The sequence below is a fragment of the Megalops cyprinoides genome, chromosome 2 (genome assembly GCF_013368585.1).
Source record: "Megalops cyprinoides isolate fMegCyp1 chromosome 2, fMegCyp1.pri, whole genome shotgun sequence".
NCBI classification, from domain to species: Eukaryota; Metazoa; Chordata; class Actinopteri; order Elopiformes; family Megalopidae; genus Megalops; species Megalops cyprinoides.
This window is the reverse complement of record NC_050584.1, coordinates 40,987,198-41,013,510: the sequence shown is the minus strand read 5'-3', so window position 1 is coordinate 41,013,510 and position 26,313 is coordinate 40,987,198. Positions and strand designations below refer to the sequence as shown.

Below are 26,313 nucleotides of genomic sequence, written 5' to 3'. Positions count from 1 at the left end.
CAAAGATTCAACAACATAAAATCAATTCCCATAGTAAATATATCCATATACCTCCTAGGGTTGGTATTTAAAAGGAGAAAATACACTTGCTGAAAGGTACTGGGAATTTATTGGTAATGCTACTGTTCAGGTTTTCATAAGTAGTTGAATATTATTATAATAAGGAAGATAGCCTTTACAGTGTGCTGACCCTAATTTTCTGTATTCAACAAAACACATATTCAGCGCATGTGCATGTGTGTGTGTGTGTGTGTATGTATATATTCTGTATAACACATGGTGCAGTAGTTGACCTTTAAACCACCATGGACATATTCCATGTTGGCACTAATATGACGTATGACAATTCAAGGTGAAGTAGTCTCAAGAGACCACGAGGACTCAGAGACTTTCAGCAGGTCAAAGGGAGTAGCGTACATCTGACACCTCATTACCTTGAACTGTAGCATCAGTCGCAATGGAATAGTCCTGCCTCATGTGTTTTGACCTCAATACACCTCCTCCCCTCTTTGTATCTGTGATGTAACCAAGCCGGCATTCAATAGGCAGAGCAGTCTGCAATGCTTTCAGGGCTGCGAAGGACTGGGGAGCCCATTAGCGGTGACTTGTATTTGACTGAACCATTCCAGCGCTCTGCACCAGATCATTCATACTTTCCTGATGTACGGCCTGAACAAATGATGCTCATAGTGAAATTAAAATATACTTTGAAGGTAACTTAAGCTCCTGCACTCTATCAAGGCACACTACCCATAGAATGCACCGCTCCCAGTAATTTCAGCTTTTTTGGCTCAGGACTCCATTCAATCTAACAATAATTTGATTCGTCTTCAACTTGCAGTAACAAGTGTGGAATTCGATTTCAAGGACCAACAAACTCATGAAGTTGTGTAGAAACTAAAAAAGTAATAAATTGATCAGAGCTGTTTTTTTCTACCACAGGAACTGCACCTGCTAAATATTATTTTCGAGCAGCCTCATCGTGCATCATTGTAAGGATACATGCTCTAATCAAGTGAACCATCTGGCAAGCTGCTTATGCATCATCAGGCTTAAAATGCTTACATCTGTTGATCAAATGGATGTTTCATTGTTTTCAGAGCACACCTTTAACCTTTGAAAATCCCTCTTAACTTTGTTGCTGTCATGCACAAGCTCTGCACTTCTGATCACAGGTTAATGCAATAGGAAGGAGAAGGCCCCGGGGTTAGAAGGACACTGTTAAAAAAATGTAACCCCATGCAGCTTAATAGTCCATTTCCATTCAAGTGATGACTTGCTGTAAACAGTTTATGTGTTTTATTTAAATGTCAACACTGAGTCCACACAGTGCCTTGATGAACTGAGTTATGTTGTCACCATCTGCCGTAGTTGATCTGAGTCCTTGGGTTTGGTTAAGGACTTACAGCACATCAAGCAATTCTAATTAGGTTTCTCTGCATTTAAAAAAAATGCTTTCTTCCTGAGGCATCACTGAATTTACACTCATTTGTATTTCTAAGCATGAACACATTGTTGCAAGAACGTCTCAAACAGGCTTTGGGCAACGTCAGAAACCATCACCGGTGAACGGTGTCCTTTCAGCATACGACTGGCGGTGCAGACCATCAGATTAACTGCAACTCAACATTAAATTATTAGTCAGGATTTCAAAATGCCTGCAGTGTGTTTCAGGTGCTTCCGATATTGAACAGAGTGCCTTGCTGATGATGCTACGTGCCTCTCCAATGGAGTAAAGCACTTTGAATAATTCACAGCTTGAACGGAGAGACGAGCTGAGCAGAATCAAACAGTGAAAGCTAATGATTGGGAGAAAAACCTTTCTTTACCACAGACCTTGAAAATTTGAGGAAGTTCTGTTTTGGATTAATAATATATTGGCTTCAGGAACACGCTGATCAACAAACTATAGCTTACATGAGACTCTGTCCAAAGCACAAACAGTGCATATGTCCAGAGAAAAAGAGAACAAATAAGGGTGAGAGCAAGACCAGCCGAAAAAAGCTGCTCCACATTAATATGACATTGATTCCAAACCAATGTCAGACAAGTTTTCTTTTAAGGACTGGTTTGGGTTTAGAATTGATCTCAGAGGTGTGACTGAAGAAAGAAAATACCATGCAATCATTCCATAGTGAATGTATGGCCTACACATTTGGTGTAGAGATGTGTTTATTTTAATGTCAATACAATGTTGGGACATATATGTACAGTTCAACATGGTTTTGACCCAAGAGACTTTGGACATCTACAGGAAGAATCATTCTTTGTCCCTCATGAAAGTGGCCAAAACTAATATTGCCATAATGAACGAATGGGGCTATAACATTGTTGCATAGTCCATCAAAGGTAATAATATTCCTCAACTTACAGACTACTTTCAAAGGTTCAGTTTGCTGAAGTAAAGGAAGCATTTCAGACTGACTGGTATAGATTTTTGAATTCTGTCCTTGATTGATGACCCTAACACTGCTTTGTTTATTTTGGCCCTGTGTCCTGGCAAACTATTTCACAGATGGCCCCAAGCCACCTTATTTAACTGTACAAATTAGAACATAAATTTCTAATTTCTCTGTGTGTTTGCACATCAGATACATGAATTCTGGTTTACTCAAAAGATTTAGGTAAAGTTGTCTCAGATTGCAGTTATACCCTGTTATTCCTTTAGGAATACTAAAATGGTTTTCAGCTATGCCTTGATTGCTTTGTCCTTGATTTAACTCATTGGGAAGCAGTCACCAAATTTGTTTAGCATTATCAACTTAATAAAAACAGTTAAGGGTTATATTTAGTTTCATTTTCATGCTCTGAGGGAGCCAATTCCAACAACATACCCGCATCAAGAAAAATCCAATATTGCAGGATAAATAAATGGTATACTGTAGACCTGAAAGTCACTTAGACCCCATTCAATGTGTCTGTGAAGTTTGTAATGTAAAAAATGTAAATGCAAAAAGCATATCATGCAAACTGTGTATACATCTAACAAAGTACAAGGTCAAAATACAGGAGAGATTATTGCCACATCTCTACTCTTATTTAATATGCTGTAGTAACCCAGCACACCTACATTATGTCTGCCCTGCATACAAATGTACAAATTCCTCCACTGAGGTTTGCCTAAATGACTCATGTTTGGGAGTGCAGTGAGTTAGGAGGCAGGCATCTCCTCTGGTTTTGGCCTTGCAGCAGAGTCAGTAGTCCCACAATCTAAAGGGAACAAAAAGCAGTGCTCACCCAGGGCCTGGTGCAACTCACCCGACACCGGGGTCATGGGAGTGGGCGGCAAGCCATTGATATTGAGCGCCCCCATCTGGTGGATCTGTGCAGCGGGGAAGGCCACACTTGGTGTCAGGTAGCCCCCATGGGTGGCGGCCATGATGGCAGCCTGTTGTTGCATCAGCTAGGAGGAAAAGACAGAGAGAGGAGAGGGGGGTGGAATCAGAACAACAGCAAGGTGCGGCAGGTTCAAAGTGAGAGCAGAGAAAAGGAATGACAGAAGGATCCGGGGCAATAGGAGGGTAGTCGAATGTAAGGGATCGGGGTATGACAACGAGGGGGACAAAGTAGAGGGGATCAGAAAAAGAGGCAAATGTGTTCACCTGAGCTGAGTCCCAATCCACAAGTGAGTGAGGGAGTCAATATTTCATGTGACATCATACAAGTACATACTTGCAAAGGAAGAGGAAGGGAGCTAATTGAGACATATACTGTACTGTCATCACTTCATCTCCGGCCTGTGACAAAACAAGCTCAACTCAAAATTAATATTAGGGGCCTGACACCTAGATATTACTGCTGCCATCAGGAGCCTTGCATGTTCATTTTTTTCCTTTCTAGCACATACTGTATCATGTGAATCACAATTGTTTCCCATTTGAAACACCATAGCATCATAGCATGTATACAATGCCTTTGTTCTAGTGTGTTGGAATGTGGAATGCTGTGCCATTTCACTGTAGTATTTGGTACTCTTTCATATACTTTGATGATTTTGCTGTATTGAGGGCAGTGACTTGTAATGCCAGTCCACTTGTATTGGAAACATTGATGAAGAACAGAACTAAAGTACTTTTGAATCCATCTGCCTTTGTTTAACTCCATGACAACAGTTCAAGGAACACTACTCAGAAAGTTTACCCACACACACACACACACACACACACACACACACACACACATACACACACAAGCTTGTACATGCTCACAGAGGCACACTTATGCAGCAAAGACCATACTCAGTGATCCATGTCAAAAGGTGGTCCCTACCTTGTGTGGAATGTTAGGTTTACCATGGAAAATCAAGATACTTTAGTAGGACCTGACACATCTGATCAAGCGGAACATTATGTGTATGAAAAACATTGGTAGCATTGGACAATTCCATTGTGTTATATTTCCCCCTTTTATTTCCATACCACATGGGGCCATAATACAATTGAAGAAATTGTCTGCGCTGAAACTGGCTCAGCTAAGCAAAAATCAAATGCCTCTTCTCCTCCCTCTAATGCTAATGACAATATTGCCAGACCCACGATGCAGTTCTCCTGCTGTATTTGCATGGAGTCCCTGGATAGGAAAAGCCAATTATTTTCCCTCAATGCCCCTGTCAGGTAACCTGAAAGCGGCTGTCCCACCACAAAACGGGCGCCGCTGGCACCTCATCCATTAGCCACATGCCTTGCCACCACTATCTATTAACTCCTTTTGTCATTTGCATAATTTTATCAACGTGACAAATGGGGATCATCCATTTTGCACCGAAGAAGATAAATTGAGCTTTTAGGAAAGGGGGGAAAAACAGCAACGGGAGAGAAACAAAAGGCACCAACAAAAACAAACAATGAGGGGAAAAAGTGGATGTGAGCGCCGTGGCATCTCTGTAATGAAGTTGGTTTTAGCGCTCTCGTTACGCCGAGGACGGGGTCGGGGAGCCAAGGCCTGGAACGCCCCCCTATTAAAGCCCACGGAGTGTCACACTAATCACTGGCTATTGTCCCCCTCTCACACAGCGCAATCCCCTTTCTGTGGGAGCCCGGGAGTAAAGTACAGGGCTGACTAACCCGCGTGTCACCCATTTGCCAGCGTGGTATAAAAGCTGGAGAGAGCGTACAGTTAAATTACAGAGCGTGGAGAGGAGGGAAAGCTTCCACATGCCCATTTCTATACATGCGCCGCATAGATAATGCAGCCTTTTATGGCCGCCACCAGATTGTCATGGATAACCACAGAGCATTCAGTTATGCTCTCTCAGGATTAAAATGTAGCAAATTGGAAGCTGAAGCATGTAATTATGTTGGGTAGAGGGGAGTAATATCAACTTCACTCTTATAAAAACCCCAGGTCCAGCAACTGGCTGTTTTGATAAGGGTATTCATACCCATTTCAGTATTCATATTTATTCATTTATTTATTCATTCATTTTTTTCCTTTTGCTTTTGCTCTTATCCACCCAACCAAGCATTATATTTTAGAACCATTCATATCTCTCTTTACTTATCGCTTGAAGTAGATTGCAAATGTCTGTGGTGGACAGGAGCTAAACTGCCTGCAAATGAGTTTTCATCATCATGGCTGTAACCTTTTCTCTCTCTTAATAAAAAACAAAAGGAGAGGAGAGGCGCAGGAAAAGTAGCCTGCGCTACAACATCCATTTAGTGTCAGGCATCTGCTTTTTTATTGCAACCTGATGGCATTATTCCCCCCTGGTGCCAGCAGGCAATCACCTCTTCATCACATGCCAATTATCTTTGTAGCACTGCTCTGTGACTCTGTGACTCTCAGCGCTGTCGCATGTGACCCTTCCAGACAGTGCTGCGCTGGCATAGTGGGAGAGGGGGAGGTGAGAGAGAGACACACACAGAGCGAGGGAGAGGGAGAGAGAGAGAGAGAGAGCTGTAGAATGGCAAATTGGTCCTCTTTCAAACAGAGCTGTCTGATTTATCTTCCATGCGTGGTCCTGAAATGTGCAGGGGCATCCCATCAAATGAAATGAGTCACTTTGGTTTGCATTCAAGCACAGAAAAACCTTAAACTGGTTAACATTTGTGTAACTAACTGAGCTAAAGGATGACATTTCTTGCCTTTGTTTTATTATGTATTTCCTTACACTTTGGGTGAAGACAGTAAAAATGAGTCACATTTTTCAAAACTTGAAATGATCTGAATTTGAATGAATTTCACTGTGAAACAGGGATGAGACAGACTTTCCCAAATGATTCTGTGTTTGTATATGCACAAAAAAAACTTGGCAACTTCCAGGACAGTTAACACTTTCAAATTTGTATTGTGGTTATAACAGTTTAACAATTTCTATATGCAAAAATGATTAGAAACATTTTTGTTAGGTTTTAAATAGCAAATGTCAGTGAGTGATGCAGCCACTGTGAATATTACAATATATTCACATTCTATACAATTCACATGTGCACCTTGAGGGTGCGCTCTAAAGCTATCACAGTATGTGTTCTTTATTTACCCAACAGAGGGCGATGTTAGCCTTTTAGAACCCTGGATCAGCGGTCCTAACACACCCACCCACATACAAACTGAGTAATTCATTAACTGTGTATTAAAAACCCACTACAGCTTGTTTAACCCATTTATCTGTCTTATTTTATATCATATAGCATATATGTCTCTACAGCTAAAGGTCAATACTGCTCTGTCCATCTTAATGGTGCAACATCAGGTGTGGCACAGCGAAACATTGGCTTCAGACAAATGAGGCAATGGATCAAACTGAGAATTTTTAAAATCTAGTTACATCATAGAGACTTCTGTGTGGGTTGGCAGGAAATAACTGTTGGCACATTTTGGGTTGCTCTTTTTACATTTTTTAAAGAAATGGTTTGTATTTACAGTGTTTTTGCTTCCTTTATTCTTCTAATTGTATGGGATTGTCTTTACGTATAGGATGTCACTTGTCAGAGCGGTGTGTGGCCTATTTTGAAAAATACACCTTTCTAATTTTTTTTGGTGCATGTTGTCAGTATGGTACCCCCTCCAATTTGTGTTCAAAACCCCCTCCCCCTCCTACGGTTTGACTGAAATCCAATTTACTGCCCGTCAGCTCAGCTCTATAATCCTATCCACTGCTATATTTGTGAAGTAGCTCTTTACATTTTCCATCTACAATATTCCGTACCTACCATACCTGTCCATACCTATATTTGCTATATTTGATATTTCATCATGTTACATATTGTACTCCTGTACAGTGTTCTCTGGGAAAAAAGAGTATACCTTACTATTAAATTTACTGTCCTGTCTGGATAAAGTTGTCTGCATGCACTGTTTTGATACTTGGAATATTTGTACTCACCAGGCATGCCTTATGCATGTATCATATTTTGCTTGAGCTACCTTTGAAATGTAATACCACACCAAGCTATGCCCAGGGGAAGGTAGAGACTGGAAAAACCAGCAGTAGTTTTCAGGTTCCTATTGATTAATGATAACCTGATACAGAGTATTGTAACTGACTGAGAGTTTGCATTAATAGATGGAATCTGTCACAGAACCAAACCTATCGATAAAATGATTCCGTCCCATAGGACTACACATCACCTTTACTAGACATCATTTTGCCAGCTTTGCTTTTGAAGGTGTAAGGGCGGTAGATCAAGTGATGCTACATAAGATTACTTTGAAACTTGTTAAAAATGTACAAGTAAAACCTTGTGTAGAATGGTGAAGTGCGGACATGAAGTGTGGCTCATAGGGCCTTTTCTCAGACTCTTTCTGCAGGATTTACTCACTGCAGGGTCAGGGAACAGGTGGGAAGAGGGGGATACCTGCAGGCCTCCATCTGTTGATTCAACACTGGATGTGACACAGGGATCTCCACGGCCATGCTTTCGGAAGGGACCAAGTGGTGAACAGAATTGACCAGCAAACTGCAGACGGGCATATTAATGTAAGGAACAATGTCTTTCAAGGAGTGTTCTAGAGAGATTCAAAGAAAAGCATATAGTATACTGTATGATTTTGCCTTGTGAACAATATGACTTTGCTCTGTGCAACGCTATTGAGAATAAAGAATTAAAAATGGTGTTAAACTATTAAAAATTCATTCCCAGCTATATAAATAGCATCACAACAGCCTATTACATATTACATCACATTACTGTCATTTAGCAGATGATCTTATATAGGCATATAGGCAACACCTGGTGTTGCAGTGACAATGTTCAGCATTTGGCTAGCATGTGGCTAGCTACCTGTGTGCTAATGTAGACCATACTGATGTAGGCTGTGTACTAATAATCAGAGGTGGAAAACCCCCGGCTTCAGAAAGTAAAAGTCCTGCCACGTATTTGCTCCATCCATGCACTATACCAGCTGAATTTAATTAGCACAACTCTTCAGCCAGGTAGAGGAGCTAATTAGTGAAATCACCTTGTTTAGTGAATGGCTAGAACAAATACATGGTAGGACTTTTACTTTCTGAAGCCGGGGTTTTCCACCTCTGCTAATAATCATACTGAAAATGGCACTCTCTTGTATTTAGACTTAAAAGACTTCTTCCTTCCTACATTATCTTATTAACGATAATATGCAAAGTTGTTATTTGCACATGATTGTTTTCATCTATGCATTCTATGGTTTGTCAGTATCAATACATGCAGAGCATCTACATACCTGTGTTCATACTTAAGGAATCAGATATTCAAAAGTCAGGGCTTTCTTAAAGATCATTGTACAGAAAAATGGTAGAAAAACATTGATGTCTGAGTGAATATTTATTTAACTGTCAAACATTAACCAAATAGCTCTGCAAGCTATGATTATGTGCTGCATGCTTTCCCACTCACCTGAGGGACCACAATATATAATGTGTACTCACACACTATGGAAAGTAACCTTCATGTGGCCTTGAATATCCATTTAAATACACTGTTTTCAATGGAGCTGCTGATTGCTAATAGGAATTCTTCCGATTTGCAAGCAAATTAAAATTACATGTGACCTTGGGTTAATTTTTAAGTATTCATCAACAGAAATGATTATTCTGTCATTACAGCCTATTATCCGCCGAAAAACAGTGACCCCATACATATGAATGAAATGGAGCTTCTCACTGTGCTTGTACACAAGTCAAGTTGCCTTTACAAATAATGGTGTATCAGGCATTTTTGTCATTTTATACATGCTACTTTTGACCAAAGTGTAAAAGGGGATGATGGGTAACAAATTCTGTAATGTCTGTGTTGTTTAAGGCTGAGCAGTTTCTCTTCATGAAAATATCGCACACTTTATCAAAAATTGAATACTCTACTACTTATTTTAAAAATATTTGTTATCTTTTTATTTTAACATTACCCAAACCCTCAGAGCAAATATTGCTATGGTTGTTAACAGGGGACTCTATTCCATGTGACTACAATGTGTTTTTTCCCTAACTCTGAGTAACAATTAATTTCAGTGACTTGCTTAAAGGAATAAATTCTTAAAGGGAATAAATGTTAAATACTCAAAGTTATGGGCAGTGTGGATTGTGGTTAGAGTGAACTGAGGCCTGAATTTAAAATGCCCTGAGAAATGCAGCAAGAAAGGCGGCAGTTGGTGCAGAGCGTGTAGCTAGTGACACAAGGCCATGTGTAACAGCGTACAGGGTTCTAATACAGTAAATAAGAACCCCGGCCAACCTGAGTGGGGCTCAGCGGACTCCCCACTGACCTCCACTGCCACAGCCACTCCTGGAACATTAGCATTTCCCCACATTTCCTGGGGACGGCCTGCATTTCATGAATTGTAATGAAGGCTAGAGTTTTATTGGAGAGCGCACAGGCATGGCCTCGCAATTACTCTGGGACGGTCAATTTGCACATTTCACACCGGCCCCCATCCCTGTGATATGAAAATGAGGGAAATGGATAAGCCCCTGAGACAGGGGCCGCTTCAACAATTAATCCTGACATTTAAAAAGGAAAAAGATCTGGCTGTGTGTATAAATAAATATATATCTACCGTATATAAATATGTACATATATGGTGTGTATTTATGCAGCCTGCTGTGACAGGAGTTGAGGTATTTATCGGCGTCTGAAGGAACCCTTTTCTGAAATCCCTTTCAGCTCCCTCAAGCTGTACCGGCTCGATATGCACGCTGAAGAATCGCAGAAATTTTTCCCGCGGAATATTCAGTCACATCTGCAGGATCGCGAGCCGCTCTGCCCTCAGGGAGTGGGTCGTAGGGGGTGTGTGGTGGGGATGGCGCGGTGACAGGGGGGACTCACCGCGTGCGCATAGGTGCTGTAGGTGCTGAAGGGCAGGGCGATGGCAGGGTTGAAGATGCCGAACTGGCCCACCATCTGCTGCATGCGGCGGATGGTGCGCTCTTTGTCGGTGTCTGCAAACTTCACCACCAGGCTAGAGGAGGCGCCCTGGGGGAGGGGGGAGAGAATCAAAACCCATCTGAGGAGAGAGGGCACACACACTTAACCCACTTCTGCAATGGCGCCATGCATCAATCAGCGAGCTTTTCATGGGCACAAGAAACAGTTTATGAGCCACACGGTAATCAATTTAACTGGACTTAAGTCTTGATTCCATATTTATGACATCCTTGGGAAGAATGTGAAAAAGTTAGGTATACAAGGCCAGAACAAAGATTAAAAAAAGAAACTGCAGGAACAGCTCATAAATAGCATGAGCATTTATTTGTATTATTTCATGGTTCAATGTGCTTTGTTAATGTGCAATTATCATAAACATCAGTCAAAGTGAAATTTGCTTATTACCCATCAGCCAGCACGTTTTATTGTACAACAGATAATACAAGAGTGGACATGTGTCTTATTCATGAAATTGTGTATGACATGAGCTTGAGGTTTATGTTAAATCAGTCCACATCAGAAAGACCCCACAGCAATGACAGAATGATATTTACATCAGTATCAGTTAGAATCTTAATGCTGCACCCAGATGCAACCAAAGCCCTTCACTCTTGGCAGAATGTTTCAAGTCTTGTGAAAACCCAATGTGGAAGTATATTTTGAGGTTTACCACATTTAAAATTAGACTAATGAAAAAGTAATCATAATTAGTGATACAAGGTCACTTCTACTACTAGCTATTAAATTATGCTGCTGTATTAAAACATCTGTTTTAGAAGCATTCTTTTCACATTTAATTTCATTAGCATGAAGTCAACTGTATATTGCATTCTATTTAAATTAGTGTAGTAATGAGGTCAAACTAATTGGCAAAAATAAACTTAATTTATGTACAGTAGGCTGCTCTACTGTAAAAGACAGTTGTTATGAATGAATTGTTCAAACTGATTCATTTATGTCCTTTCAGTACCCAGTATTGTCTTTTTTCTTTAGTTCAATTGATGCACCTATGTCTACAGAGATACACAAAGTAGGGTCAGGCAAATTAAAATATGTGGCTGTTTTTAGATTGTCTAAGATGCTGACATGGGCCACCCATAAGTGTGTCGTGACCTTGTCCATGGTGCCAGTGAGAGGGAGGAGGAATCCTCCCTAAGTCTGCCAATCACTCCCTAACTCTTTCTATCTGATCCTCTCATCATCTCTCTCACAGTGCAATAATCAAACCTATAGGTGCGTCTGCCACACACCATTCATTAAGACTCTTCAAATGACTTAGCACAATGCTTGACCTTTCATGCGGGCTGCCTTGCATTCCCTGCCCCCTAAAACCACCCAATCGATCCCGATAAAAGGCCGAAATATTACTCTGATCTGACAGCGGGGAAAGGTTGTGCATCAGACGAGATAAGAGGCTCCCAGAAATTGATGTGAGATTGTCAATAATAGCAGCGAGTGGCACACGGCCGGTGGAGGCCGCGCGCCGTGTTTGTGCTGGAAGGGCTGGGGGTTGAGCGGTGAGCCGCAGCGGGCCTGGATTCAGCCGGAGGATGAGGTGAGGAAGTTCTCTTTTTTTTTTCCCCCCACGTTTAAGAATAGGATGTGGATGCGTCAATCACATTTCCTTTCCAGGCACTACGGTCTAGCTCCGAGCTTCTGTCTGCGAGATTTGCAGGTTGCCAGAGATACTGAAAGATAGGCAGTGGAGTGGAAGATGAATGCAGATTTTTTTTTTTTTTCCTGTCTCCTCTGTCTCTTCGCACATAGCCCCCTTGCTCCTGATTCCTGACTGGACGTCAGAGCATTACAAAGTGGCTTCGCCACCGGCGCTGCATTAGGCCCCTGCTCATTAAGAGGACTGTATGACTAAACAATGCGGTGCGCTTGTAGGTAGGGCGAGTGGGGGAAAGGAAAGCACAGGGGGAGGGTGTACGCCTGTCTTCTGTTGATGTTTCCTGAGTCTCTAGTGCCCTGTGGTCTACATTGCAAGTCAGCGCAAGGTTACACAGTCTTGCAGAAGGGCTCGTGTTGTGTCTGTCTTGCTTTTATTATCGGCACTATTAAAATTATAACTTGGGTATAACTTTTGGGCAGTCTGGGACAGCCGCGCAGGACCAGAATACACAAATCCACGGTATACAGTGAACCTCTTACTCTGCAGGACTGAAAAAAAGCTATTAAAGACCTAGCTGGTGTGGTAATGAGCCTCTGCGTACGTTTCCCTGCTCCCGCGCCCGGGTTCCTTGGGAGTGCCGGAATGTATAATCTGACCATATTAAGTTGTCTGCAAGCCCGAGGACTTTGCAACTTCTTTCCTGTCGTGCAATCTGGAGTCTGGTTGCGTATGTAAATGCTGTTAATTGCAGACGGTGTGTGAGCGCAATGCCAAAGCGGCCCCTCGGTTTTTCCTCCCAGGACTGCAATCCCTCACCCTGCCCGCAGAGCTCAGACCTCTCCGCCTGCTCTTGCTAATCAGGCTCTGTCCCCCAACATAACTCTTCTGCATTTCCCTCCTTCCTAAACGTTGCTGCCCAAAACTTTCTGACCTCTTTGTCCCCCTTATTTCCTCTCTGTCCCTAGTCCCCCCCTGAACCCGCTCCACGGTATGTTTCCAGCAGTGGGCTTGTCCTTTTCACGGAACCCAAATAGTGTAATGCGCAGAAGGGAAAGGTCAGGTATATCCCAGAGACTATGGCACTCTTTCTTCTCTGTGAGGACAACGGAGCCAAAGTGCTCTAAGCACTCTGCTCCTTATCATGGCTTCGTCATCAGCCTTGCCTCTCCTTAGATGCCCAGTGTTTGTCTGAATCTACTCTTATTTATTCACTTATCTGTATATCAGTTCATCTTATTCCTACTGTACAGGTCGTGCTGCACAGCGTCAATGGTACAAAGTGAGGTGGATGAACTATGAAGTAGAACTCTCATTAAATTTTAAGCTGCTGAGCGGCAAGAGAATCCCCCGTAGACTCAGAGCTTCCAGAACAGATTCGGGAAGGGGGAGCAAAACTGTGGGAATAAAATGTGCAGCTGGTCTTCAGAGGAAAACAGGGGAAAGAGGCTTGGAACCAGAGCGGCGGCGACCTCTTTACGCTGAGACCGGGCAGTTCAGTGCATTTCGAAAGTGGCTGACTCTCATGCAAAAGCTACAGAATTAAGCTGCAAGCAACCTTAGCTATATATTTGATACCACTGTAACTACACATCTGTCATTGCACATTACTTCAGTGTAAGATAATAAGCCTGAATTATCCAGCGCCTGGCCGTGTCTTATGTAAGAGCCTGAAGCTCATAAAACCTGTGACAGATCAAAGTGCCGCACAGTGTCTTAGTGGTGTCCTTGTCCCTTCGGTTTTAATACAGCGACGAAAGAACAAGAGAAGAGAACCTTCTTGAAAATACCATGACGCATTTTTAAAGATGCGTATATTCATGTTCCTTTTTGCATTACTTGGTTTCTGGTTTACAAATAATGACGCACGTTACCTTCAGGCTGCATCAAACAGCAACATAAAACATCTTAATAAACAGTGTTTGCTAAGCTCACTGTGTGAAATAACAGATTTGCTTATTTGAGAAAGCCTGTTTGTAATGTAAATTGCTTGGGAACTGGAGCTCTGAGGCGAAAGCAGAAATCCAGAATTTCTCAAGGAATGGTAATGATATGAATAATAAGCATAAATTGTAATGAAAATGCTAATCACATGATTGGATGCCATTAAACATTAAGATCAAATCATATTCGCAAAAGATTATATTTCTTCTCTTACGAATGTTATTAGATTAGATAAGCATTTAATCAAATATGTGTAGAGGCAGACGAAAACCAACACAATCATGATACGGAAGCCTGGTCTGGCTGTTCTCATACAGAGAGCTGATATTAATATCAGATAACCAGTTAAGTTTCATTATGACAATCCTCCTCACTCAAATAAAACCCAGCTCCAAAACTCAGGTGGAAATGAGGCCGCCCTCCAGTCCTGACCCACACCCTCCCTCCTTGTAATTCTGTCCCAGGACTTCCTGCCTACATGGCTTTCCCGAATCTCAGCAATTTGCTTTACAGCTCAGCGTTTAAATGTTTAATTGCGTGGCGTCCGGAGTCCGAGCTGAGGTGTGGGGAGGGAGCTGCAGCGCCGAAGCGTGAGTGGAATGGAGAGGCCGTGGAGCTCCCGCATCTGACCTGTCATCACCCCCAACCCCCCCCCCCCCCCCCCCACCACACCCCACCCCCACCCCCACAGGAAAACTGCAAACGTGTTCGGCCTGAGGCCTCTGAGCCGGAAAATAAGATCAGTCACTGAGCCAGTGACCTACGCTCATGGTTGTATGAACATGTGACAGAGAGAGGGAGATGTGCACATGCGTGCATGAATGTGCGTGCATGCTCCCTGTGTGAGAGCGGCCTGTAGATGCCTGGAGAGACTAATATAGCAGGGAGCTGCCGCAGCAAGCTGCAGCCCCTAATTGAGATCACGAAACTGCCATATAAAGGTCCTTGCTGAGTATTTGTACTCTTCTGTCCACTTTTGTGTGTGTGGTAAAATAGCATGCTGAAAACATAAATTCCTCCACCTCCTGTGTCTTTTCACCCACAAAACGTCATGCCAAAATTCACACAAAACCCACTTATTAGATATACTGGTTGATTGTGCTGGTCATGATCAAATGAACAATAGGGATGTGTGATGTCAGACAGCTGAAAGAGTGTCTATAATTTGTCTGTAGTAGTACACAGTATACGATAAACTTGAAAGCTGAGCTCTGTAATCGCCAGTGCCCTAGCACACCGTCATTCAGGAGGCTGCAGGAAGGGGCACAGCCCAGGTCAAACTTGGATCAAAACCGAAGACACTGTTGATAAGAAGTTTTCTGTAGTCAGTTCACAAGAGGGAAGGATATGAGTTCCGTCCACTTCCTCCTCCGGTGCTGTTTGTCTCCCCGCCCGCGCTGCTTATACGCAAATGAATAATTCACCGGCCAATGTGGTGAAAGGTGAAGTAAACAAGTCTATCACCTAATATCCCGGGAGGCTGAGGAAGTGAGAGGAGCAAGGCAGAGAGGCAGACACGGGGAAGTCAGACCTCCTAATGCTACACCAGAGCACATAAGCGGAGCATCGGGATTGTCCGAGAGTCATTTGCACTTATATTGACCTCCAGCCTGCACTAAAATGAATGACACCATCAGCCACTCCACCATTCGGTTAATGCACAGGCCACCAGCTGTAAATAATAAAATCACAACGTATAACACTGCAGTCTGAGAACAAAGTTCAGGGCTGTTTCTCTTTACAGCAAAATTATTTAGAACATAATATGTAAGGCCACGTTTTTTTCTCATTGAGGTCAAAGATATTTTAACATGAAAAAAGACTGTGAAATCTTGAAGTTTCAGAATACAACCACAAAATGTCAGCAGAGAAAAAAATAGGTTGCTTCCTGTCTAATGGGCTATAAAACCTACTAAAATATAGGCTCACAACTCTCACTGAAAAAGAGTATTGCTACACCATACCGGCTTGCACATAGATTAGCAGCAGTTAAATTTATCATTAGATGACTCTGAAGACAACTGAGTCTGAAAGGAGTATGAATTGCACTACTGGCACCAAGTATTAAAATATGACCAAAATAGATCTCAGATACTTATTGGTCCCTGTGAATAATTTGGACCACAAGACTTTTTTTGTGATAAAAAAAATTCAGATCTGTTTATGCATAGAGTAAATAATAAATGTAGCATTCAAGTTCAAAGAATTCAATTTGTCACCTAGTACCTCGGTCTGGATGCCTCCCTCATCAAAGGCCTTGCACTGACTCACCTAGCTGCTGAAAACCCCACCATGCAGTTGCTTTACCATATATTGTCTATTCTGATGTTTTTATAAGCTCCATAAAGGTAGCTGCAGTTCTTCATACATATCAGCTGCACTGTTCTAACATATGCTCACAAGGGTGCATATCAATGATGATTGATAAGGCTGAGAGAAGGGCTCAGGCTATATCTGTTTGCTTATTCCCATGGCCATTAAAGGGAGGCCTCCCTTTGCTCATATTTGAATCTTTGTGGTACAGATTGTGCCACACATTGTGTCTGAACCTTAGGGTCTACCTGAGTTCTGGGCACGTGTGTGCGTGTGTGTGTGAGTTTCGCTGTATTTATGTGTTCCTGTGTGGTGTGGGACTGTTTGTGTGTGTGTGTCTGTGGTGTGAGAGTGTGTGCATTAGGGAGGAGGTGTACTCACTGGCATGGTCTGGCTGCCGTGCAGGGCGCTGATTGCAGATTGAGCTTCGGCGTGCGTAGAGAACTTTACAAAGGCACAGCCTGTCAAAAACATACACACACACAGACACACACACACACACACACACACACACACACACATACGCACACACAGGTGCGCACAAACATACACACACACACACACACACATACACACATACACACACACACACACACAAAGACACATACACACAAAGGGAAGCTTTATTAAACACTGTGAAGAGAAGTAGAGAAGGGCGTCAAAACACTACAAGGAGGAAAAAGTGATTCCCATTGCACAGCAGGCTGCTCCACTTCAGGCTTCTCAAGCTGCAGGCTCTTGTACATATTGCACTGGTGAAGCAGAAAAGCATGCTATTTAGCACCACATGCCTGTCTATGCATATTAAATACAAAAGCAATAGAACTGATATTATTTTAATTCATCACACATCACACTCTGTATTTCCTAGAATTAAGTCAAACATATCTCAGCACTTCTTTTGAATGAGACAGAATCTGCTGCCTCTGGAACAAGGGATAAACCAAGGGAGTGATTATTTTATATAATAACCATGTGCTCCTATGCATAAACAGAACAATACATTCACCTCATACTTTCTATGTGGGAAGTGAAGAGTCATTCTTAAGCACAAGTATTATTCAGGTATCTGTTCATAGGAGAGGCTGCTGAACTGAAGAAGCTGATGAATGTGGGATAAATCAAGGAGGAAACACAAAGAGAGCCCAAGTGAAGCGTGTCCTGTTTCCCGCTTGTTACACACCACACGGTGATTGTTTTGACATCCGTCTTTTCCCCTCGAATTCCACGTGACCACAGAGTCGGAGGGATGTTGCCACAGTAATTCAACTACAGCTTTCATAAGGACTGGCCGGGAACCTTGTCTTGTGCAAGACATGACAAACCACTACTCCTGCCACACCGAGCCACATGTCAAGTAATATCGCTGCCTTGCAGAATGCCAGCTGCTTTGAAGGACCAATGAACTTCAGTCTGCCAAGTCTGAGTCAGGCCTTAATTTTTAAATAAACCTCTTACATTTGAAGAATTATATATAGTACACTATGCTGGAGATAATCTGGGATTTAAACCATGACATTATAGTCAATAATTTTTGAAATAGTTGTGGTTGTTATAACAGCTGAGACATCCAGATCCCATGCTCATGTTATTAGCCCAAACCACTTTCTAAAACAAAAGACATTTTTATGCTACATGAACCCTGTTAATGTTACAAAAAAACAATATGGTCTGCATAAATAGGTATATTTACAAAGTTATCTATGAAATCATGAGAAATGAAAAAAAAAAGAGAAATGAGAAAATCATCCCCTCAGTTGAAACACCAAAACAGAAATGACATCAAAAAAACTGTAACTATAGAACGGGGAAGTACAAGAAAATAATGATTACAGTTACAACTATTGATGATGAAAGTGGTGCAGGTAAAAGTGACATCATACCTTTGCTGTTTCCGTCCGGACCTCTTAGCACGGTGCACTCCTCAATCACTCCGTAGGGCTCAAAGAGGCGGTACACATCCTCCTCAGTCTGTTGTTTGTTCAGCATCCCCACAAATAGCTTCCTGTCTTCTGGAACAAAAAGCAGACATGAGGTTAAACTGCTGCTCTGGCTCTCGATGTTTAATGGAGATAGGTATGAATAATCAGAGTGCTTTTGGGTAGCTTCAGGATGTTGTGGTGACTGTGTTTGTCTGCCACATGTAGCCTTTGTAGTTTTGCCACAGAGTATTGTTCATGTACCAAGGCTACTCAATTTCATTTTAGAGATTTAGAGATGGGTATTTTTTTATATGCTTTCATCCTCAGCAGACCTAGGAATCTAAGCATGAGCTCCCCTACGTAGGCCTAGAGGTAGTGGCATGACGGAGAAAAAGCAGTGGGCGTTGATATACTGTAGTATGTGCTCTAGGCAGGCTTGCAAGACCAGGCTATTATAGGCTATTTGCTTCCTAATCTCTCATTCGCACAAGGCTTGATAGCTGCGGGTACAATGTTTTTTGTCTAAGCAAGCAATATTGAATATTCTAACATAATTCAAGCCTTTGAATGATGCTAACAGTTGTATTTGCTGAGAGATTTTACCTTTCTGCAGAAATGTTAAAAACTATGGTGCTTGTACATTACATTGACCTGTACTTACCATCTAAGGACACAAAGGACCTGTGCCAACAACAAACTCTACATGATTTCTTAACCTTGCAATGCACATACCCAAATTAAAAAAGATTTCAATAAAGTTTTTGGTTCCAGTAACTCCTCTCCTGGTAGTACTGATGTCAGTAAGTGTGGCTGCCTCGCTCATGGCTACTGTGTATGCAGCCGAACAGTGCTGTGACCCTGACCATGGCGATATCCATACAATTGCAGCAGGCCTCCCGGACGTGGGGCCTGGGCTACCTCTCTCATCCTGCACAGACCATGATGCACCTTTCAAATAATCCCCAGTGTCAGAGCTAAGTCTAGGGACGAGCGGCCCTCGCGCACACCCTTTATTGTTAGTGGCAGGATCAGAGGGTATGTATCAAAATAGAAGCGATTCAATGTGACATCTGTCACGGTGGATTGGAGAGCATTTATCTGCAAAAAAGAAAGCACTGAACTGGAAAATAAAAGGCCAAGATGGTCCTTCCTTTTGCTCTAGGGGTGGGGGAGGATTCTGAATATGAGGGTGGGGAATGCGAGTTCATCAGCCGTGGACCCATTCTCCAACCCCTGTACACACAAACACACTGGCATCTCTTTCCATCCACCTGCTCACCTTGTAATTTGTGTGACTCATACAGCATTGTGTGACCTGTTAGTGTAGTGTCTGAGTAGGAAGGACCTATACAGCCATCCTATTTTGAATGCACTACATTGTGATATTTATACCAGAAACAGACCTCCTCTGGCACCTCTGAATATATAATATTGCAGCTGTCCTAAAAATGACACCTTAGTCTCTGGGAGATCATAAAGGTGAAGAGAATAGGACAAACATCGAGGCATTATTGCCTCTAAGATTAATATTTATTGGAGTCATGGATTATCAGGAATATAGGAACACACTGTATATCACATGACAACACAGGTCTACACTGGTATGGAGTGGAATGCTGCATCAAAAGTGAACTGTGTGGTGTCTACATGCATTGTTCGATTTTGTGTTTGATCAAAAAGAAAGACAGGTAATCAGAAATTCTCACATGCTGTTTGTCTAATACATGCGCCTGTATTGTTACATAAGAATATGGTATGAATAACAAGATAAGGTTTTGCACTGATGTTCATCAGTACATGTGCTGAGTTCTGAGCACAGGTTCCCCTCCACCGACAGTGAGCGGAGAGTATTCCACTCAGAGATCTTGCGTGGTTTGACAATAGATCTAACAACATGTGAAAATTCATCACAACCTCATACATTCCTTATTTCTCTAGTCTGGGTTTCTGCTGTGGCTCAGAAATAAAATTGCACCTTGGGATATCAGCTGTGACTCATCTACAAGACACAAATGTGCCTAAAATGATACGTAATTCCACATAGATATGAACTCACACACACTCAATAAATAAGTAAATACTTTTAGGGGAAGCCCTGATTGATGATAGGCTCTCCCTGAAACAATGCTACTAAATGATTAAAAAGAGTGTGCTAATGTTACTATTTAAAATCTCTTCCACACTAAGGGAAGAATGTCTGTAGAATTTGGTTTTATCTGTGCCAGCCAGCTTTTCATGTGCTGTTTATGGATTACAATACAGCAGACCACCTGAGTGCCTCTGCTGCGGAGAGGGTAGAGTCTCCTATTTTACATTGTTAATTCATTTTGGATGACCTCATATACTATACACACTGGGTTAGTACCAGAAGGGTACACTGCCAATTCAGTGCCTGAGTGTAAAGGAGCACACAGTTCAAAGCAAATATAATCTAACCCCACCTTCAAAGTGGAAGCATACATGAGTTTACAAAGAGTTTCGGATTTTAACTGGAATCCTTTTGGGTCATTCTGTCTCAGCTGGTGAGAAATGGGATTACTGCATTACACTGCATTCACACATCCTCAGTCAGACACCACTTGACAAGCAGAGGTTTGTTTTGTTTATAATTCAATGTAAATTAAGCAAGAAAATATTATTAGGGGAATATACTCTAGGATTAAATTTAAGGGGATTTGTCATTTTTCATCAGAAAAGAATAGCAGGCAGTTGCGCACTCAAGTTTATTTTTAAGCAAATAAAGCAATATTTCCTTAATTCTTAATATGTCTCTGCCTCCTTCTTCTGATGGATAATACATAATAATTTTACACGATTAAGTTTAATATTGATGATGTGTCCCAGACCATTTTCCGCTGAATTGCTGCTTGTCAAAATTTGAGGGTTTACCAACAAAGTACACAAAAAATGTCTTAAAATCACATAATTGAATTGAAATATTTCTTGTCAAATAATACCCAGTTTCAAGGTTTGAGAAAATGCCTTGCATAGCTCAACTATTCACCATGTGTGAGACCTACAGTGTTTGCTTCACGCTTGAATGTCAATGGTTTACACAGTGGATGCAATTTTTTTTTTTTTTTTTGACAGGGAAATGGAGACCATTTCCACCAAGTAGCAACTGGAGGTATTTCAGGATAAGAAAGTCCATGTGGAATTCTTTGACAAAGAGAGGCTGCAAAGTCAGCCTATGTGTTTACCTTACATGCAGTGGCAAGAAAGTGTTTGGTATTTGTAAAACATTGTCCTTCCATGGCAAGCTGAGAGAATGTTAGGGAAAAACAGTGAATCCTGTTCGCCTTCTCGTATTTTCAGCCATGTGAGAGGTAAAGACAGAGAGAAGGCTTGCGTATGAGAAATGGGTTGCTATGACAACTACTTATACAGCAGGCTGTCAGTCATGTTTCATTGGACTTTGGAAAAGAGGAAGGGAATGTGTGTGTGTGTGTGTGTGTGTGGGGGGGTGGGGGGGTGGTCATTCCTCCATCTGCTTGCTGAGTTACAGTGTAAATTCTGCTGTCAGCCACAGAGATAAGGACAAATTATGAACAATATTAGAGGCTTGATAAAAAGAATAATAACAAATGAATAAATATATTAAAATGAATATGATACCATGCAAGAGCCAGGCTCTGATAAACCGCACTGTTTTTCTCATTTGGAAAGCGATAAGAGCTGGGCAGGCAGGGAGGGTTAGAGTAACATTCACTGTCCATTTTATCACACTTGTCTGTCAGGACTAAAGACTCACAACATTACTTCAGAATACCAAACACCAGCTTCCTTATCTCTAGGGCTTTTTAGGTAGTAGATGTAATGCTGAAAGCCTGTCATTACATGCCGTGTGTGTGCAGCAGAAAAAAAGGCTAGAGGAATGAGTTAACCACGAGAGATGGGTACACTGGGTACACTGGACCAGTGTCATTTGCACTCACAAATCAAAAATTGTGTCATTACATGCCAATTACAGGACAGTTTTTTTTCCCCTCATTGAAACATCTTCTTCTTATATTGATACTTTGATCTGGATTCTTGCTGTTGTTCAGCTTAGTGTTTACAGAGAAGAGGAGGGTTTGGCAGTGCTACTGTGTGAGTGAGTGCTGCCAGAACAGTCCCTGAATAATTACTCTTTTATGTGCTCTGTGTTCACCGCTGAGTGACGGATGGGTACACATTAGTGTCACAGCGCTGGAACAACATCCCAGAGGATGCACATTTACCTTGTGGCAAAGGAGGAAACTTGAAATCGGGATGGTGCTGTGCTTTTATATTCCTAATGATGACAGAAAATTAAGTTCTCATTATCTCTGCCTGCCTAATATATCAATGCGTTGGCAAAGAATGGCTGAAATGCAAATGAGCATATTGGTGTGGTGCTCTCAGAATCACTGTGCTTTATTCTATGTATTTGAACTCCAACTACACAATTTATGTCACCCATATCCAGCAACCCGCACATCTTACAGTACACTTAATGTCCATGCACAAAGCCACATGCTTTAAATGAAGAAGCTTTAGTTGTCTGCTGAAGATCACAGCAGCAGCATCCTGATGAAAGATTCAAACCTGCAACCTTGTGGTAACAAGCCCTCTTGCCAGAACACTAGGCCACACTGCTGCCATGTATTTAAAAAAAAAAAAAACCATAAAGAAGAATAACTGCATGTCCCACTAAAACCCCAAAATGAAACAGTGAAATGTAACCAAGAGATAATACATTGCTGCACCACTGTTGTCTGCCATGGTATGAATTTAAGCCCTCTCCATACACATGTGATTGGATCCCTTCTCGGCTGGAACGGGGCCAGGCTGCCAAAATGAGGCCCGTCTGCAGGCGCTCTGCTTTGTGCTTGGTGTTGTCACAAGTTTCATCATCTCTGTGTCAAGGCTGGTCATTTCTTCTGTGGCAAGGACCTATATAAACCATCAGTATAAATGCCAGGGAGCGCTATTCGCGGGGCCTTGGTAACGGCGCATCAGCACATCCTTCACTAAACACTCCTCTGGGATGAATTAGGCCTCAGTGCTTTAACACTCAGCCTTTAACTCGGCAAAATAAAACGCAGCGGTCCCAAACCACTTTAATGCTAACCCATTTACACCAACACAAGCACACACACGCACGCACGCACGCACACCCTTTCACTTTAAACAAACAAGCACTCGAGTGAGAGGGATAGTTGCACTAACTGTTGCATCATCCCTGTGAAACAGCCCGCTGCAGAGGCAGAGATCAGACAGAGTGCACAAATCATGCAGCGGCAGGCCGCTCAAGGGTTACCATATATTGCGGCCAGATTACAAATATTGTGATCAGATATTCTTTCTGCGTGCCCTGATGAAGGGGCCTGAGATATAACGCAGTCTCCTCAGCCCTCCGCTGATTTTATTTATTAACTGCATTGACTGGCTTTAATGCACGGCTTGTCGATTCCAGCATGCCGGAGCCGCACTGCAAGCTTTGAACGCACAGTTACTAGCCACGCACTGGTTATTGCCTGAGCACATCACATAAAATCTCAGGGGGTACTGGTGTTGCGAGATACTGTAACTGACGGCACTCGTGCTCTCCTAAAATTGCAGTGGGGAAAGAATAAAACTATAAATAGCTTAAATATTTTATCTCCACTATACACAAATCCACTCTCAACAAATTTACACTCAATATGATAACAAACTTGAAATATTACTCAGTGCCTTGTATTGGCCTCAACATATTACTCTGCCGGTCATAAATCCTAAAACTGCTGTGCAACATCTATACATACCATATATAAACATTCACAGTATTGCAGGGCTATTTATATTGTCTTTTTTCATAATGGCATTTGCTGGGATTTTTGGCATCAGTTATGATATGGATTTTTTTTTCCCATCCTATTTAGTGGTGTGACTATTATAGCCTGGCTATACTCTCACCCTGTACATTATCACACCCAACCTTTTGGCAGTAGTTAACGCCTTTCTGGCCTGTTTCTTAATTATTTTCTCATCCATGGAGTGACACTGATTCATGAGAGTAACAGCAGACCCTCCCTCGTCTCTTCTCTCCTCACTGTGTCTGCTCTGCTCTCCTTTCCTCTTCTCTTACCTTGTGATGATCTTGGAGGCCTAATGAGTTACCTTCATGCAGCGGTTGCTCACAAGTAATTAACTTTTTTTCGAAGGACAAAATTGACTACAGCAAGAGACAACAAACTTCATTAAATAGTCCACCCAAACAGGCAACGTGCTTAATATGCTGCCGGTAACATCCCTCTTAAAGGAGAAGCTAAGACCATGTTCTGTCCTTCTGGGACTGCCCCCCTTACAGAACTGCAGTAAACTGAAGCATGGTGTGAGCTGGAGGGAGGAGTCAGAGGAGAGGGGTTCGACAGAGAGGTAATGAGAGGAGATGGAGAGAGAAAGACAGCTAAATTAGGGCAGAACAGAGGGAGGAGGGCTGAGGAGCTACAGAGGAACTTGTCAGAAAGGGAGAGAGCGCAAGAACAAGTGATTTGCTGGTACAGCTTTGTGTGGGAGTGAGCTGAGTCTCTAGCAGATCTTGCTGGCAGTGGATCAAAGTGGCTCACCGTTCACACAGGGTTTGAGACGAGCCAGCCCTCCTGTGGGCGTGGAGTGGGTGAGCGGGGTCCACCTATGCAGTAACCTCAGCGACCCGGTTGACACCTTGGTGAAGCTGGGCTTATATCTGTCACATGCATTATACTCCAGCCCCCGTTTGGATGTATTCCTTAATCCATATTCATTCAGTAATCTCAGGGTCTGTTAGCATGCTGCTTCTCGCTGTACCTTTTACTCTCAAAACTGCAGTGTTAACAGTTATGGGTGAAAAAATGCTGTATAAGGTAAAGCTACAAATACATAAATAAATACATAAGCCTTAAAGCATGTCAAAGATCGTTTCGTGATTTTATATTAACCCAGTTGATTTTCCAATATTTTATTTAAGAGTGAAAAAACAAAGCTTACTGATACAGTTTCCCTGTCGAACGTTACGATGTCCGTTGCTTCCATATGCACCTTTTTATAGTAGTGTCAGAAAACTGGGAACAAATGTTGCCCGGCCAAAAAAGGCAAGCAGCTTTGAAAATCTTCTCGATGGCAACTACACACAGAACAACGGCAATTTCATTGGTACTCCGCGGCTTGCGCTTGACACAGAGACCAATTAGGACAGGCACTCTCTGGAGTGCTTAGTGCCCTCTGCACAGTGATTACTCATCAGCCAATTCCCCTTCCCCCAACCCCCATCCCAAACACTACGGAGAGGAAGCAAGCCGCTCTGTACACCCTGAGTTCAGTCAAGACCCTCCTCCCACTCGACATTACAGCCGGCCTGCTGCACTCAGGCCTCATATGGGGGAGGCTATTTGCTTCTTCCATCCTGGGGATTCTAACAGGGAAAAGGGGAGTGCTGGAGCCCCATTGCTGTGGAGCAGCCCTTACCGCTTATTAAAAATGGATTAGAGGGAGAGGGAGAGACATGGCCAGCATCAGCTCCCCCTCCCCTGCCTTCCCAGGCTTGTTGACAGCCCCATTTGTTTTCATTTTCGGGATGTTTCGCTCGATATCTAATGAAATAACTATCTATATATTGAGCAAAGCATCAGGAGTGTGGGGTGGAATTGTTCAGCGATTGTCACTTACAGCAGTGCTAGTTTACTCCCATCTGCTTTTCATTAGATTTATGTCACCATACAGTACTGTGCTAACACTTTACATCATCTGAGTGCTGCAATTACCTTTACCCCCACGATCGTATGCTTTTTTATCCTTAGGGTTTTAGTTTTGGGTATTTCAGTACCACTTATCCTCGTAAAGGCAGAACTGTTTTGAGGAGGATTTAAAAAAAAAAAAAAAAAAGAAAATATGTGGCAAAGTATTAGATGACAATGAAAAACTATCAGGCTGTCACTGTAAATAAGAACGTGTTCTTAATTGTCCTAAAATAAAGGCTAGATACAATTTTAAAATGAAGAAATGATCATGATGGAAAACTTTAAAATATGTTGAGAATTTTTTTTTTTTTTTGATTTACAAAAGCTAGTGTCCCCTACTGCGGTTACCCTTATAGCTTTGTTGTAATTCTCCCCAGCACTAGAGTCAATGTTGGAACGAACCAGTCCGCTGCACACCGCTGGCTGTTCCTGTTCCACCAACTGTGTTGCTTTAAAGAAGT

General features: G+C 42.3%; 1 protein-coding gene across 8 annotated transcripts in view; it reads right to left on the bottom strand.

The window, feature by feature from the left end:
- Positions 1-26,313, bottom strand: part of celf5a (cugbp, Elav-like family member 5a) — a 156,042-nt gene that overhangs the window by 10,303 nt on the left and 119,426 nt on the right. For 3 of the 8 annotated variants that reach the window (XM_036522267.1, XM_036522269.1, XM_036522272.1), the window contains exons 4-7: positions 18,093-18,221; positions 16,591-16,670; positions 10,242-10,388; positions 3,238-3,403 (exon numbers count right to left, since the gene is read on the bottom strand). In XM_036522267.1, the coding sequence (XP_036378160.1) occupies positions 3,238-3,403; positions 10,242-10,388; positions 16,591-16,670; positions 18,093-18,221 (522 nt within the window). The remainder of the gene's footprint in view (positions 1-3,237; positions 3,404-10,241; positions 10,389-16,590; positions 16,671-18,092; positions 18,222-26,313) is intronic. The other 5 variants (XM_036522270.1, XM_036522273.1, XM_036522271.1 and 2 more) reach the window with 3 other exon arrangements.